General features: G+C 42.5%; 2 protein-coding genes across 2 annotated transcripts in view; one reads left to right on the forward strand and one right to left on the reverse strand.

Moving 5' to 3' along the window:
• MAN2A1 (mannosidase alpha class 2A member 1) overlaps positions 1 to 15081 on the reverse strand; it is a 183816-nt gene extending 168735 nt beyond the window's left edge. The window contains exon 1 of the mRNA XM_033178955.1: positions 14560 to 15081. Within this exon, the coding sequence (XP_033034846.1) occupies positions 14560 to 14694 (135 nt within the window). The 5' untranslated portion in view covers positions 14695 to 15081. The remainder of the gene's footprint in view (positions 1 to 14559) is intronic.
• Positions 14792 to 17257, forward strand: LOC117064839. The gene has a single exon (XM_033178958.1). The coding sequence runs from the start codon at positions 15343 to 15345 to the stop codon at positions 15700 to 15702; it is 360 nt and encodes a 119-aa protein (XP_033034849.1). The 5' UTR covers positions 14792 to 15342; the 3' UTR covers positions 15703 to 17257.
• Positions 17258 to 17588: the final 331 nt, after the last annotated feature.

A 17588-nucleotide genomic window follows, 5' to 3' on the forward strand; every position in this document is an offset into this window, starting at 1 on the left:
GAAAGGGAGGGGCAGGAAAGGAAAAAAAAATGGCATTGAGTTTTTTGCTAGGGCAAGGGGGAGGATTATGGGTGGCATTTTAGAGGAACAGGCCCACAAGCCAGTTACTGGGGCGGAGACAGAGGGGCAAATGTTATATTCTGAAACTATCAGATAGCTGAATGGTGGTGTCAGTGAACATGCAAGTCTGGAACTCAGGAAAGAAGTCAGGGCTAAATATATAAACTTGAGCGGCCAGAATAAATATGAATTTCAAGCAATGGGAACAAATGGGATTACCTAGAAAAAGCGCAGAGATCTGCCTTTTATAATTTAAAATGGCTCACTAGGCGATTCTCACACATTCCCAGTTAAGAAGCGCTGCATTAAAGCTAAATATAGGAACTGCGATTTGGTAAAAGAGAGTCTGTATTTCTAGCAGGGGTGTCATCGTTATTGCTGCAGTCCCTGGTCAGTTAGCCACTATTCAATCTCTACAGAAAAACCCTGCCTTTAGTCAGATCTCTGGAACTTAACAGGAAGGCCTTTGAGTTTGATAAAATGACAGGTAACCTTCCAAGTGCCCATTCCACCCCTTAAGATGTGTAGTGCTGAGGCCAAAAAGAGTGTGAACTGGGGCTGTGGCCACCTGTCTATCAATGAGCCACAAGCCAGTTATAGAAAACCTTTTAATGGTATTTTCCAGACTGAGAGCTTAACATGCCTGAATTTCTTCAAAATTGTGGAATCTGTCTTTGTGCAGCCACTTGTTCATTCAAAGAAATAAATGCCCTCACGATGTGAGCACAAAAAATACACAGTTACAGAATCCCTTACCAAATTGCAGAAGCAATACACTCTTTGCCCAGGCAAATCATTTTTCATAAATCTCACACCTGCCTAGGTATGACAGTAACAGAAGCTGCTCAGATGCAGGTAAGAGTGCCAAATGACTGTGAAGGGAAAAGCTGGGACTCCAAGCCCAACATCCCTTGCTCTGGCGGGGCACTCAAGGGACTCATGACTACTGCAGCTGGGCCACCAAGCTAGTAGCTGCCAGAGTCACTACACAGGATCCAAGTTCTGACCTCAAATAGCATCCCATTCCCTCACCACCCTCCTCCAAAAATGTGGTCAGGACTCCAGTTGTTGACGTTTTCTACAGGTTCCAGGAGACAGAACCAGCTCCACCCTATGAGTTTTCAGATGTATGTTTAGATTAGAACCATATGGCCCTATCTGCACCAGCCCAATATGGCTGCACAGAAATTACCTCCTGTTGAGGCAACATTTTAGACACCAAGCTATTACATAAAATGAGACTATGCAAAACAGAAACCCACTTAAAAATGACTGGAAGAAGGGTGTATAAGTAGGGCAAAATATGTAGATTATAAAGTTTTAATAAAATGCAGTTTTATTACTTATAAATCCATTTAATAACTGCAATTAAGTGGCACTAAACATATTAACTGTTGACTAATAGAACTCTTTCTTTAATTCAGCACTTCCCAACCTGTTCTATGGAACGCTATTCTTTGCAGAATTTTTTTTAAAAACCACACCGACTTTTCTTCTAAAACTTATTTTTAATTTATATTCTTATGCTTAGCACTCTGACAGAATCTGCCAACAGTGTATCCCATCCAAGAACTTGCATGAAGGTTCACGTGATACCCTTTCAGACCTTAACAATTCTCAGCTAACCAGGGTCATGTTGTTACACATCATATAGGCAATGATTGCTGGTCTATGTTGGTAATCTGTCTTACATTTATGACAAATGCTTATCTTTGTATACAAGGTTATTAGGCACTATCCATTTATACCACCTAAACACATTTACCATGAATTGATGCCATGTATTGTATGTTAGGATATGCTAACAAAAGTTCTGTCAACATCTTACAATTTTACACAAGTAATTCTGACAAACAATTTCAACACAAAAAGAAAATAATTGTCAGTAATCAACCTAAACAGTGTTGGCCTATTAAAATAAATGCAACTGACATGTCTGAGATTGTTTTTCATACAGAAATAGTTCTGGAAAGCCTCTGAAGGCAGGGTTGTACTAAGTAGACAATCAACCCCCCTTCAACCTTATTTATACTAATCATTTCCTGAATAAGTCCCTTCTATTTCTTATTGACAGGAGACAGGTATTTAGGCAAGTCTCATCGGAATTATTATAAATTCTGAATTTCCAAACTATTCTTTATACAAGCACTACAGACTCTAAAGTTTTACAAATTCTTTCCTATTGTCTTTCTTTATAAAAATCCATCTGTACCAACTGGTCTACAAGGGCAAGGTGAGACACAGTAAATACCACAGAAGCAACAAATGCAGTAGTAAGACATAACATAATATATAACAATACAATTATAGCAAACCTCTAAATATCATACCATTGGCTATCAAAGATGAGTTAAGGATACAAATTTCTGGAGTTCTTCTCAAATCTCTTTTGTTTAAAACAATTATTGGTTGGATCTTCTACCTAAAGGTTGGAAGAAATATCCTATATCTCAAGTGTTATTATTTGACCCTACAAATTTTCCAGAGGTAGCCCTGGGTCAAAGACAGTTTTTACTTCTCCAGTTAATGCGGTCAGCTACCAGCCCAACAGAAGGGGGTTTTTCTTTACCATTAACAAGAGGCAATTTGGAGGGTATTCTCAGAAATATGTCTGACCTTCAGAACAACCTTCAAACTTTAGTCCCATATTTGGGGTGTTGCATTTTGATCCTTAATAAATCTCTCTCTCCCTCTCCACCACCTGTCTGCCCATCCTCCATACACACACACACACATACACACACACACACACAATTTATGTTCTGTCTTAAACAACCCAGAAAAAAATAATTTAGTCATATCATTTGTGCCAAAGATGAGAAGGGTCTTTTTTAAACTCCTACTAAAATGCTTCTTAGAAATCCTTCCTTTTGATCATCTTACCTTTCCTTAGGTAAGGTGATCCATGAGCTGCTGGTTTCTGACAATTTGAACACAAGCTGCTTTATTTCATTAACATCTGCTACAAAATATTCTTAATGTTAAGACGTACAGTTTTTGGTTATAAGAAATGTACTTGGCCCTGCCCTCACTAAGCACAGTCCCCAAGTGAGCTCATTCATTCTCGGCTATGCTGATGACTACCAGATCAGCATCTCCCTTCCCTGATCTCTCACTGGCTTTCCAGCCCACTTGGTTATTTCCACTAACATCCACGTCATCATAAATGAAACCGAACTTGGCTTTCCAGATCAGCTTGTCTTTCAAGCTATCCCCTTCTGCAAATAGTACAACCAGTCTTCAATACCCCAATGGAAAAAGGTAGGAGAAATTCTCTGATTCAAGCCACTCATCATTACCCTTGATCAAATCTGTTAAAAAGCTCTGGTCTTTCTCTTTACAAAATGTCTCCACATTTTTCTCAATTCTAGCCAATTCAATACTGGTACAGGGATTTACTGCCTTATGTCTATATTACCTCAAACAGATTCTCAGCTGCCTTCCTACTTGAGTCTTCCTACACACAGCTACCAGAATAATCTAGATTGAATATTCTCTTAGCTCCTTTCCAGGTCTAAAATTTTCTACAAAATTAATTCTCTCACACTGCTTTTCTCAAGCAGCTTCCTGGTATATTCAATAACTTGGAGTGGTTCACTACCATCTAACTCATAACTCTTCAGACAAACTCTCAGGACAATTTGCAGTCTGATTCTGAATTACCTACAGTGTTTTCCCAACTACTCTTTATAGGCACCAAAGATTCTAAATCAAGCCAATCTCCTCTAGGATTCAAAGCCTTCAGAAGCACTGTACTTTACACTAGCAATTTTCTTTCTCCCTTCAAAGTATTATCCAATAGGAAAAGCTTAGCTTCTTTACCCTCTCCTTTAGTCAACTTAAGCCAGGCCATCACCAGAACTTGTTTCTGTTTCTGAGTTCTCTTTAAGGCCTTTGCCTTTATATCAGGAATATAAAATAATATCATTGACTCTTGTTTTAGTCTTAGCTCCTGTATCCCCAGAACTTAGAACAGTGCCTGCTACATAATAGGTATGCTACAAATCTGTCCATTGGTAACAACTAGCGTTTACTGAGCACTTACTATATGCCAGGCAACATTCTAACCTCTTTAACTTTTAATGAATAACAGCACTTAACTGTCTCTAATAGTTTAACAAATGGCAGCTTGTTTTTCTAAATAACTAAAAAGTTATTTCAAAGCAAGTAACATATGTCTACCATAATTTCCGTATTACCTAACGCAGCAAATTTTCAAATATATGCTGGATATGGGTCTAGTACAGCCAGAAGGCCAGTGAATTTTAAGTCAGGATGCGTGTCCCAGTTATGCTGTGACTGGACAAATTGCTGAGGTCTAGTTTATGTGTGACTCGGTGCCCTTATCTGAAAAATCAAAGACTAATACCTGACCCGGAAGGACCCAGTCTACTCTACAATTCTATGCCTGAATTTTTCATATGTATGACTTTTCTGGAATGCTGGTGACTGTTAAAAGAATGACTGCTTCACTGGATTCTAAAAACACCAATTCAGAACTTTATGTAGAAAATGATGCTAAGAATGATTCACATTCTCAGGCTTCAATGTTCTGATGCTCTACAGGTAAAATGTTACCACCAAGGCCAAGACCCATAAATTCCACATTCCTCTGCACCTGTGGTACAAAGAAACAGAAGGGAACTGCTGCAAAGTACATCTTTAGCCCCAAAGTCCTCACCCTGAAGGGAAAGGCTTCTCATCACAAAGGAAACAAAGCACTATCAGTTCTAGAAGAAGAATGGCAATTTGAGTAAATAGTAATTGTGAACAACAAAAAAAGAAAAAAAAAACAGCAAAACTTCATACTTTCAATACTGAGTAGGCACAAGGCACCAAAATGTTGGTGCATACTGAGTTGTAAAATGTTTTTTTAAATAATGAGATTCAAGAGATAGGAATCAATAACTTCTATTTCCTCTGACACTAACGAAAAGGGAAAGGAATTAGAAATAGACAGAAAAAACAAAAATTACATATAAGGAAGTCATGGTCTAGAAGTGAAGGAAACTGAAATATAGCATGATTCTCACCAGCTGGAATATAAGAGACTCTACTTGCTCTGATGCTCAGAATATTTCCTTCAAGTGGCACAGGTTTAATTATCAAGATTATCCCTTCTTCTTAGGAAGCCAAACTACCTGACATATATTGAATGGTATTTAATATCATAAAATTGAAAACACTATGTACTGGTTTTCTTTTAACATTTTTTCTTTCTTTAACTGACAAATAGGATGTGAGGGTGATCTGGCTGTGAAATCTGTCACCCATTGATTACCAGGGTTGATTTGGCAGATCTGGTTGGCTAGGCGGGTGTCCCCTTCCTCCCTCACCGCTCTATGTGCGTCGCTCCCGAAGCAGCATGGCTCGGTCAAAGAGGATGATCATCCCTGATAGAGGAGGACTGGTCTTCCTTCGGTCAAGGGTATACAAGGAGCTGCACTCCCCTGCTGGAACCTCCAAACAAGCTCTCTTTAACTGACAAATAAAAATTGTACGTATTTATCAAGTATATCATTTTGAAAAATGCATGCATTGTGGAATGCTAAATCAAGCTAATTAACACACGTATTACATCACATACTCTTTTTTGTGGTGAAAACACTTAAAATCTACTCTTTGCAATTTTCAAAACTACAATGTATTATTATTAACTATAATCAGCAGGTTGTACAATAGGTCTCTTGAACTTATTCCTCCTACCTAAAATTCTGTATCCTTGTTTACTGGCTTTCAATTTTTGTAACCAACCTATAGTCAGAGCACATAACACATTCAGTCACAGAATGAAATGTAGATGACATAAGGTATGTTGATGTAAAAAAACTGATGGCTGAGGGAGGGTGAGAAATGAGAAGGAAAAGAAATGAGTGGGAGAAGGCTGAGAAGTACCAAATTCCTTGACTGACAAAGTAGGGAGTCGCTTTAGGTCTAAAGTTGATGGATCAAGAAAACAAATGCAATTACATCATTGAAAGTTGTTAATGTATATCAAACAAATTGAATACAAAACTTTTTTAAAAACTGGGAAGAGTAGGGGGTATTGAGTTAAATTCTTCATCTCTTATAAAGGGAAACAATAGCTCAAAATTGAAACAAAAATCAAAACAGAGGTATATGCATATATTTAGAGTTAAAGAAGGAAACACACATGGAACATAAAGAAATGGTCAGAAGTGGGACTCAGAGAAGAGTGGACTAAAGATGGGGAAAAAAGGGAGAGGGATTCTATTGTCAATGTGTACCTTTCTATGTCATATGAATTATTTCTATGTGCGTTTATACCCTGTACATATTTAAAAGAAAAAAAAAATCATTGGTAAAGTCCCAGCTCTCCAGACTCCTCACTGAAGCCAATGAACTGCACCGGCAAGAACACAGGACAGGGTCAAATTTGGAGTCTTCTCTGCTCATGGAAAAGCATTTAATTTCTCTGGACTTCCAAAGGCACCACCTGCAAAGGCGGCCAGTGGTAAATCCATTTACATGTGAAAAATATAAAAATGCATACTCTTTTTAATGAAAAAAAAATTTAACTCTACTTAACACTAACCTTAACACTACTCAGTGAGACACATTGCCCCCATTTTGTTCAGACTAAGTATACTGCAATTTAAAGATGATACTAAAATCTCTTGAGGACACAAATGAGGTGTTGGCCTGTGTCATAGCAAAGAAAGTGACATATAATCTTTAAAAGTGAAGAAAATGATGAAAATTAGCAAGAATTACTCTTCGATAAGCAGAAGAACAGGTCAGTACCTCTGCTGACAACCTGAAAGTACCCTGCCTCCAAGCTGAGCAACGCTCAGGATCCCAGAGACTGGCTGAGTTTCATATTCTATTTAACAGCTTATGAAGAAGATAACTATACCTGAGCTCTCCCTTCTCAGAACTAACCCAAGCAATCAGACTGGGCTCAGAATTAAGTTCATCTGTGAATTATAGCAGATCCAAAAAGTCATATTTCCGTCTTGAAGCTACAGATCAATTTTGCCTACTTCATGGCCCAGAACCTTCCTTCCCAGAGCAGTCCTACAGTGCAAAACCTTCCGGTGAAATGAAGAGAAACAAACTCATCAAGCATGTCCGTGCTCTAGCATCGAAGTTCCCCAAGGATACCTGGAAATCTATGAAACATGTAGATAACACAAGTTTTAAACCATTCTCTAAAAACACAAAGTTTGACCAATGCTTATCTAATAACCAATTTATGAGAATTGTTTGTCTTTAATTAACTCACATATACTTTAACAGATCTAATCATACAATTTGCCTCCAATATTAACAATAGAGAAATACAGTTTAAACTGGGGATTGGCAAACTCTGAAAAGGGCCAGATAGTAAATATTTTAGGCTTTGTGAGCCAGTTTCTGTCTTAACTACTAAACTTTGCCACTGTTGTGTGAAAGTGGCCAGAGACAATTGGTAGATGAATGACTATGGCTATGTCATGAAACATTATTAAACCATTTAAAAATGTAAAAACCATTCTTAGCCCACAGCCCTACAAAGACAGGCAGCAGGCAGATTTCACTCATAGTCAGATGACTTAGGCAAAGTTCAAAACCAGAGGCCTTGGAGACAAGAAAGAAAGATTATTATTTGTCAAGAAAGAAGATTATTTGTCAAGAACTTCATTCTTTCCCTGCCTTCCCACTTCCATCACACTTTCGTAAAAAATGCTATTTAGAGGACAAAATGAAACGATCAGGAGGAAAGTCTCTATCCACTCTCCTTATTTTCCAGTTTCTTTCCATGCTTTTTCTCATCTCAAGAACATATTTAAAACGTTGTAACCAGAATCATCAAAATTAACAGAAATAAAAACAATATACTGAAAAGTAAATAGTCTGTCTGAGAAAACTGCAGACATTTCAAAACATTTTTGCAGACAATTTTTATACTACCTTATTAATCAATATACCTTATCTTCCTATGCTAAAAGGCAAGGGGAATAATCTGGACAAATGCCAACCTCCAATTTAACTGGAAGAAAGTAAAAGATGATCTATTTACCAGACCCTAATGTTTTTCTCAGAATACATGTGTCCGATTGGAAAAGATTTTTTTAAGTTCCATTATAATAATCTTCCATTTTTTCCTTTAACTTACATATGAACATAACCTATCCTTGTAATTTTTTGTAACATACTACAATTTAGAATCCTAAATGTGTAAGTGAATTTTAGGCATCCTGAGAAAGAACAGAGTTCACCCATCAAAAAATGCTAGTTGGCTTTTTGAGCTTCAGCCTTTTGATCACTCCTTCCTAAAACACAAAGTGCTAATGATGTGTACTGGGTATAAAGAATAGGCCTTTGACAAAACCACAGCCAATGCAGTTTCAACAGGGATGATTCCCACTCCCAAAGGATATTGAGAGCAGTGTCTGGAGACACTGTTCATTCCTACAACTAGGGGGACAGAGAGAGAACGGTGATGCTGGCAGGTACTGGGTAGAGAGCAAGGATGCTGCTAGACACCCTACAATGCACAGGACAGCCCTTAAGACCAAAGAATTCTCTGGCCCAAAATGTCAACAGCAAAGAGGCTGCAAACCCTGGATAGAGGCAGCAAATGGTAGAGTATGTACCATTTTAAACTAAAGTACTTTAAAGTTGATCTCTTCCTTAGAAAACAGTATGTTAGACTGAGAAATTTAACATTAAGATATTTAAGAGATACTGACCAGGCGCAGAGGCTCAAGCCTGTAATCCCAGTACTTTGGGAGGTCGAGGTGGGCAGATCTCAAGGTCAGGAGATCGAGACCATCCTGGCCAACATGGTGAAACCCCATCTCTACTAAAAATACGAAAATCAGCCAGGCATGGTGGCAGGTGCCTGTAGTCCCAGTTACTCAGGAGGCTGAGACAGGAGAATCACTTGAACCCGGGAGGCGGAGATTGCAGTGAGCCGAGATTGCACCACTGCACTCCAGCCTGGCGACACAGTAAGACTTCATCTCAAAAAAAAAAAAAAAAAAAAAAAACTATTTACTAGATACCTACTATCCACCTGTCTGCATAAAAATATAATTACCTTAAACAGGGCCCTCTTTCAGAAAAGCTATGCTATGACCTCAAGTGACAGAGTTCATCAAATCAAATGATTTACTTCCTCCCTATTATAGGCAAATTTAGCTACACTCACTAAAGCACTAGATGTGAGCTCCATTTCAGTACAATTAATCCATAAATCTGTCTGAATTTAAACATGGTTTCAACCTTAAAAATAGCAGCTTGGCTTGATAACTGAAACAGAAACCCATTTTAGTTAAATGTCCTACTTCTTCTTCTGATTAACCTACTAATAACAACTGAGAAGTAAAAATAACTATTTTAGAGTTCTTCCTCCTTGCCTTAGTTCTGCTCAAACTTTTATAAAAGCTGCTGCTATCAGGAACTTTACCAAGACAGAAGGGACAAAAAATGCAGTAAGGCCTTTACAATCCAGCAAACACAGGTCATCAGAGCTGCTAAATATCCTTTCATTTTCTTAAAGATTACAGAAGTTGGAGAACAAGGGAAAACTAAGACTCCTGAATGCAAAAAAAGCTAAGAATAAACCAGGTGATCAGCAACAGCTAGGGAACCACTCGTTCCAGGAAACTCTCAACACTTCACTCCTTCAAAAAAGACTGAAGTTTTCAGTTATCACAAAAAGCAATAGCTGACTCAAAAACAAATAAAAGTGGTCATGTTAGTCACTATTATGCCCACTGCCCAGACACCTCTTAATGCAAATTAAAAGCTAAGACAGAAAAATCCCCTTCCAATAATACAACTGTGACATCTCCCTGACAAAAAAATTTGCTTAGGCCCTGATAACAGTGTTCATCTGGGAACAACACACCCAATTCAATTTAAACAAAAACAAACAAACAAACAAAAACATAAACTACTATCTTCAAACCACAGACAGTCATGAGTATCTGGCCCCAGTGGTTTATAGGAAGTAAGTTTGGGTCTTAGTGAAAAAAGCTGATCAGGAAGAGTCCCACAGGGCTGTTGGACCGAAGAGGAGCTACAGGAAACCATCCTCAAAAGGCTCTAATGTTTGTTCTTGCATTCCTAAATGCTGGATGCACTATCAAAGTTCCATCACTTCCCAAAAAATATAGATCTCAGCATTATATCACAGGAAATAAGACAAACTCCCTCATACAAATGTGAACAAACCCCAGCAGCAAGTGCTATTGTTTATAAATAGACTGCACTGAAGGAAGGGGAAGGAGATCATATTTTCCTTTATGTCATTCTTAAGTAAGATTTACAGATTTATGAAAGCAAGAAAAAAAACTGGGGAAACAAAGTCCTAGTTATACATATTGCCATGGGCAACTTTCATTAATAACATCTACTATGCTAGACTCTTAAGAAGTACTACTGATGAAAAGCATGTAAGCACATTTCTGTATATGTATTATAGTAAGTTAAAAAAAAAAAAAGGCAACTGGGACCAGTGGATCACACCTATAATCCTAGCACTTTGGAAGGTTGAGGCAAGAGAACAGCTTAAGGCCAAGAATTCGAAACTAGACAGTCAACATAGAAAGACCCCGTCTCTACAAAATAAAAGTTTTAAAACTGGCTAGGCACAATGGCATACACATCTGTAGTCCCAGCTACTCAGAAGGCTGAGGTGGGATAATGGCTTGGGCCCAAGAATTCAAGGCCACTGCAGTAAGCTGTGATTGCATCACTGACTCCAGCCTGGATGACAGAGCAAGACCCTGTCCCAAAGAAAAAGGTATACAAGTTTCCACCTTCTAATGGCTTTCAATCAAATGCTTATTTAAAGGCATTCTCACTTACTCTCTTGATAAATGTTACATAGGCAAAAAGATAAAAGTTTTAACTTCACTTTCACATTTTCCATCACAGTCTCAATTTCCGTATTTTAAGAGTTAATATTAATCTCTACGGTCATATGCTACACTAATTATTTAAAGAGTGATCATTTGTTATACAAAACCTGACTCATTAATTTACTTCTCTAGATCCAAACATCAGACATTAATAAGACAACCCTATTATACACACCATAGATAGTAAGCAACTTGTGAAATCTGCTTGTAAGAAGTGATGACTAATTTCAGGGAGACCTTAACAAAGTTTCTCCTTTCCATCTGCTCAAATTCTTCCAAGTTATCATAAAGCATTTTCAGGACATTAGTCCCTGACCAACCTCTCATTCACAGTGGAATTTTTATTAATTTTCTTAGCTGGGATTTATTAACCCTGAAATATACACACAAGTTACATCAGATTAGGCCCCCTGTTGCCTCTAGTCCTCCAAGAAGCAGAAGGAAGGCTTCAGAGTGCTTCAGGATAGACTTCCAAAGAATATCTCAGAGGCAGGCAGCTGCTCCAGGGTGAGAGAAACTGGAGCACCCTGAGCCAGCCCACTCTTGCCCCAGAGTCCAGCCAAATGGTGGAAAACACAAGAGTTTTCCCTCTCCAAAAAAAAACAACAAATAGACTGCTCTCAATCTAGGATGGTCCTTAAAAATATCTTGTTTACAAGATGAACCTAAAGCCTAGCGAAGGTTCCATATCAACTGAAACCAACTAAAATGGACAATTTAGAGGAACTCAACACCTATCTAAATAAACCATTCTACTAGACACCAAAAATGACACATAGTGACCAACCTGCTTGGCTCTACTAAAACTCAAGAAGAATTCAGTACCCAAACTTGCCAAAGAAATGTATTGCAACGTTCTTTTACTATGTTTGGTGTTATTAAGTTAGAAGCAGTGAAAAAAATAAATAAAAATCAAAAAAGAATCAACTCAAGTTCTGGATGCTGGACTACATAATGGTTTCATTATAATGTTTAGCTCTGAAATGAGCTCAAAGACATTCTGGGAAGGTATAAATCTCAAGTGGTAAATGTTTCAGAAAAAGGACCACACTCATTATGGCTTCAGAATAGAAGTTCCTTTAGTTATAAGCTAAAGTACCAGAGAGCAACATGCTCTGCATCAGGGGTACCCGATCCCAGGGCCGTGGACCTATTAGGAACCAGGCCACACAGCAGAAGGTGAGTGGCACAGCAGGTCAGCAAGCATTACCGCCTGAGCTCCACCTCCTGTCAGATCAGCAGCAGCATTAGATTCTCATAGGAGCACGAACCTTATTGGGAACTGCACATGCTAGGGAGCTAGGTCGCATGGTCCTTATGAGAATCTAATGCCTGATGATCTGAGGTGGAACAGTTTCATTCCCGAAACCTCCGACTCCCCGCCAACCCCACCCCTGTCTGTGGAAAAACTGTCTTCCAGGAAACCAGTCCCTGGTACCAAAAAGGTTGAGGATCACTGCTTTCTATTTTACATCAGGTCTTTCCATAAGCAGATGGCAGCCTAAACAGTAGGCAACAGATTCCTAAGAGGCAAGACAACATAGTGGCTGGGAGCCTGGGCTACAAAGGCTACCTGTTCAAATCTCAGCTTACAGCTGTGTGACCTTGGGCAAGCTAATTAATCTCTCCGTGCCTCAGTTCCCTCACGCACTGAAGTTTACCTAAGATACGAAGGCTAATGTCACACACACAATGGTTAAGCTTACAGAGGGGTCTTATAATGTGTGTCTGCTTGCAGATTCAGTGGCCCTCCGAGCACTCAAAGAATATCTTCTTTCTGCAGTGAAAATCCAGTATAAAAAATCTGAGAAAGGCAATCTTAAATACAAAATGCTTCACCTCCCAGTTCAGTACCAACAGCTTTCTCCTCCAGCAGCCACTTTCACCTTTCATCAAAGCTTTACACTTAAAGCAGAACTTCAGCCTCTCATTGAGGACTAAGGATGGGTATCACAATATTGGAATTAACTTTGCCTAAGATTTCCCAGTAACTGAATGAGTCACTCACGTCTTTAGAAACAGAGAAAATGTCAAGGTTGCCAGAAAACCCAGGTCCAGATGTTTGCATAAATCATTTTCAAGTGATCAAGCCAAAGCCAAAGGACATTATATAAGGAAATGCTTTAAGTAAAATATATCACTTTTTATGATTTTCCTGTAATGGAGGAAATTCTGAAAATGAGGTTACTGGAGGGAAAAAAATTACAGTAATTTCAATCCCAAAATTACACAACATATCAAGCTAAGCTTAAAACTCCTTACCTTTTTCCAACTGTTCTCTCCAACCTCATCAAGAAGCACTGGACAAGCTCTGAGCTCAAGATTTAAAGATGCCCATAGTGCTTGTTTCTATTTTCTCTGTCATACTACCTAAGGGAAGCAGAGGCTTTTAAAATTTTGATACATCTCTCTGCAGCAAGATTTTTAATACCTCTCACCGACAAAACATGCTGAGTGCTCTGTATTGATGATAGCACCCATAAAAGGGTCTTTTTTCACTTTCGAAATAATTCCAGTAAAGTTTGTCCTTTAATCTCAATTAAATTCATGCCATTTGCTCTAGCATAACAGAAAAAAATGGCAAGAATATTCTTTGGTCATTTAAGTTGTCACAAAAGAGAAAAAAATATCAACTTCACGTCTAGGCTTCTCTCTCTCGTAAGTCAAGTAGGAATAGTTAGATTGCCCTGTCAGGATTTGAGTTCTTCAGGTTCATTCGTTCCAGAGCACACTACACAACACCCAGTTCCACCGCAATTTCTGAAGTGCACAGGTTATTGGCAAATAACTTGAAACTGAACTCGCACATGCCGCGCGGCGGGTACCCTTCCAAAGGGAACAGACTGTGTCCGCTTTGCTGATTTTTGGTAACTTTAAATAAGGCTTTGGATGGGTCGTTTTCCCAACTCATCTACCAATTTTACCACTGGACGCAGGACTGAGCGCCCCACAGCTTTCGGCCGGAGTATAACACGCGCTTCCCCACTCGGTTCCCCATGTCTGCCACAAACAAACCAGAGGTAATAGCTGAAGAATGACGACACTAAAATCAACCTACAGATTCACATCTAAAACGGCCGCACCACGAAATAAACTTCTCTCTCTTCAGAGGCAGTGGGGAAGAAAAAATAATAATAATAAGGCTCGGTGGGGTCGATTTGATCCATTTCCGAGACTCGGTGCGCGCAGGGGTCTGGGCTGGTGCGGGCGACTTAACCCTGTGAGAGCCGAGAACGACCCCACCGCCATACGCGGTCCCCGGGCTGGGGGTGGGGGCGCCTCACGCCGCGCCCCTTCCCCCACCAGCAGGTGCCCGAAGCCACCCCAACAGGCCGGGTGCGAATGCCGGAACATGGCCACTTGCCTGAGCGCGATGCCGCCGCCGCACGCCGCCCGGCACTTTGTTAACTCGGCGCGCCCGGGCGAGATGGCTCCCGAGAGATGATCATTGCCGTCCGAGAGCTACAGAGCCCCGGCTGGCGGCGGCTGGGACCCTCCCCCGGCTTGGCCTCGCCCAGCACGGGTGTGGGGCCGCGGCAGGAGGAAGAGGTCGGGGAGGAGCCGGTAACCAGGGCCCCGCACGCCTGGCCCCTCGGAGCCCCGCGCCCCCTTCCCAGGTGCTTACCTGAGGAAAGGACCCCTCGCGGCGCGGGTTCCTGGGGTAGTCTAAGTGACCCCGGTCCAGCATCAGATAAAGCGAGAAAATCACCACACAGAAGATCGCACTGCCGAACACGGTGAACTGGCGGCTTAACTTCATTTTCCTCGATAGACTCGGGGCCAGGACACTGTCCTCAGCCAGAGGAGACAGCGGACTGTTGACTCTAGGAAGCAGCCGCAGGAGGCTCCCTTCTCCCAGGCTGCGCGCCCTCCGCGCTGTCGGCTGCGGGTGCGAGTCCCAGCCGTGCTCCGCACCTAGTCTCCGGCGCCACCACACGCCCTTGGCCTTCGCCCTGGCCTGCCGCCCTCCCCGGGGCCGGGCGCCCCTCTCGAGGCGAGACTCGCAGGCAGCTGGGAAGGGGCCCCCACAAACTTGATCGTAAGCTCAGAGCCGACCTCCGGCAGGGCGCGCGAGGCAGGCGGAGGACAGGTCGCTGCCCGCACTTCCTGCCACCGCCGCGCCAACTGAGTCGACAGGAAAAGTTTTCTCGACGAGGGCAGGCGTGTCCTCCTCACCCAGGGGAGGCGCGGGTTCGGCACTTCCCGGGCCGGGGCCGCGCAGCTAGGTCAGAGAAGCGGAGGAGAGAGAAACAGGGTCGTGAAGAGCCTAGCCCTACAACTTCTAGCTGGGACGGTCGGGCCCGCCCCCGCGGCACCGCCCCCGCCTCCCCCAACTGAGCCCCTTCCTGCCGCCGCCGCCGCCGCCGCCGGGCCGGGGTGCACCCTGGACTCCGGGGCGCACAGATTGATGAGTTTCCTCAGAGCTAGCGTCCGCTCGCCGGCCTCTCCCGTCCCCAGGCGTCCCTACCTTCCCCCTCCCGGACCCAGGCTGCGCGGGGAGGTGCAGGGGGCGGGCGGCGGCAACGCGGGGAGAAGGAAAAGGAGAGCAGGGAGGAAAGGACCGTCCCCGGAGAGAAGCCCGCTCCAGCTGCAGCCGCGAGCCCCCTCCCTCTTTCCCGCCCCACAAACGCGGAGATGGCGGCGACAGCGGCGAAAGGAAGCGCCGGTTCTCCAGCGCCACTTGGCGCTCCAGCACCGCCTGCTACGAGCAGGAGGAGACAGCGGCGGCGCGGCGGCCGCTGGGTCAATAAGCGCCGGCAGCCCCTGAGCCGAGCGGGCGGCTGGCCCCGCCCCCTCCCGACGCTCCGAGCTGAGGGGGCGGGCTCCCCGGCGCCCAATCGCAGCGCGTCACCGGCCGGACCCGCCCTGCGCCTGCCTCCCAGTGTCCCGGCAGTAGGAAGACCTTACAAGGCTCTTGTGACCTGGCAGGCAGCTTTCTGGGAGTTGAGGCCTTCGGAGGCGTTCAGGCGCCAGCACCCCACGTCCAACAGGGGTTGAACTTACACCCCACTTCCCTTTATTGCCCAGGTTTCCTATCCTAGGACACTCAAGCCTGGCGTGCCTGGAAGAGTACTTAGTGAAGGGCTGGAGGAAATGCAAGAGAAGAGGGCTTGCACATTCTCTTCGGGCTCACACATTCTCTTCGGGCTCACTATTTCCTCCTCTGGTCACAGCCTGTTGAAACCTGGGGGAAAAGAGACTGACAAAGGGCCGTCCAGGCACATGTAGAAACATCTGACTGCGAAATCCATGAGTGTAATCTGAGAAGTGATGCTTGTGCCAGTTATTGATTGCCTCTCAGCCCAAATTCACCCTTTTTGACTGCACTGTAAAAATGGATCTGAGCCTTTTAAACAGCTTTTCGTTTGCCTTCTGGGACTGAAGCTTTGTCAGTAGAGGGCGCTGAAGAGACATTACAGAAAAGGATTTTGCTTCCTGGTTTCTGTGTATTGATAGGCTTTTGCAGCATACCTGGCTTTCTCTAGGGCCAAGGTCCTATAGTGCTCAGTAACTCCAGGAGCTTTGTAGAGGAGGTGAGGCACTACCCCATGAATAACTTCCCTGGTACCCTAGAGGCATTTGCAGCAAGTTGCAGAGGGCACATCTTCCACAAGCTTTGCAGACGTAGCCCAGTGGTGACTTCTCTGCCATTCAGTGAGCCAGGTCATGCCCTCTCCAAAAAGGTCTAGATCTTAGCCCTGGGAGGAATTGGGGAGATTCTTCATTGGGCACTCTGTCTCTCAGTCCAAGAGTTAGTTATAAGGTTAGCTCCTTATAGCTGCTGTTGCTATATTCTTTAAAGTTCTCTTTTCGCTAGTGAATCCTTCATTACTCTAATTCTCTATTATAGTTGATAATTCTTTTTATTAAGCCTTCCCTGTCCCGGGAGTAGTCCCAAGAAATAGACCTGCGAAGATGGGATTAAAGGTCAGTTTGATTGAGGTTTTGAGCTTGAGCTCCTTGCCAAAGGGAAATGTAATTCATGACATGCTGGGCATCTCAATTAAGCAATTACCTGTGGTTGATCCTGATGAAGTGCCAACTGAAGCCTGTGGCTTGGGGCCCCAAGTGGCTGCTACACTTGACTGCTATGGTTATAAAGGTGACTAGAAAGACTGGTGTGGGATGGATTCTTTTGAGTGGTTAGTTATAAAGAGAAATGAAAGCACAGGTTTTTTAACTCTCAGAGTTGTGGTATGAGAACCAGAGATATTCTGTAGAATTCTAAAAGCTCTGGTTTATTGTAGCAACAAGAATGATGCTGAGAAACAAAATTTTAATTTTCATGTTACTGAATTATAACTGCTATTAAATTCATACACATTCTGACTTTTTCGTGTAAAAGGGTGTTATTTTTTAATAATAGAATCTCAATACTTGAAATGGGTTGGACCCAGAAGAAACCCACAGTCTTAAACACTCCAACTCTTTCTCTTATCAGTGGAAGTAGGTTGCCCTCCAGTGTCTAAAGAGACTAGACTTGCTTGAAAACCTTGACTACAGAGGATGCCACTATCTAGATGGGCTCCCTGGTTTCAGTGGGGATGACACAATCTCAGAATAGCAGAGGCCAGGCAGCACATAACCAACAAAGACAAGGTGGGCACATCTACCTTAAAGGTCAGCAGGAAATCAGACTGCCTTGGCTTACGA

Source organism: Trachypithecus francoisi, unplaced genomic scaffold (assembly GCF_009764315.1).
Source record: "Trachypithecus francoisi isolate TF-2019V2 unplaced genomic scaffold, Tfra_2.0 Lachesis_group2, whole genome shotgun sequence".
Classification (NCBI taxonomy): domain Eukaryota; kingdom Metazoa; phylum Chordata; class Mammalia; order Primates; family Cercopithecidae; genus Trachypithecus; species Trachypithecus francoisi.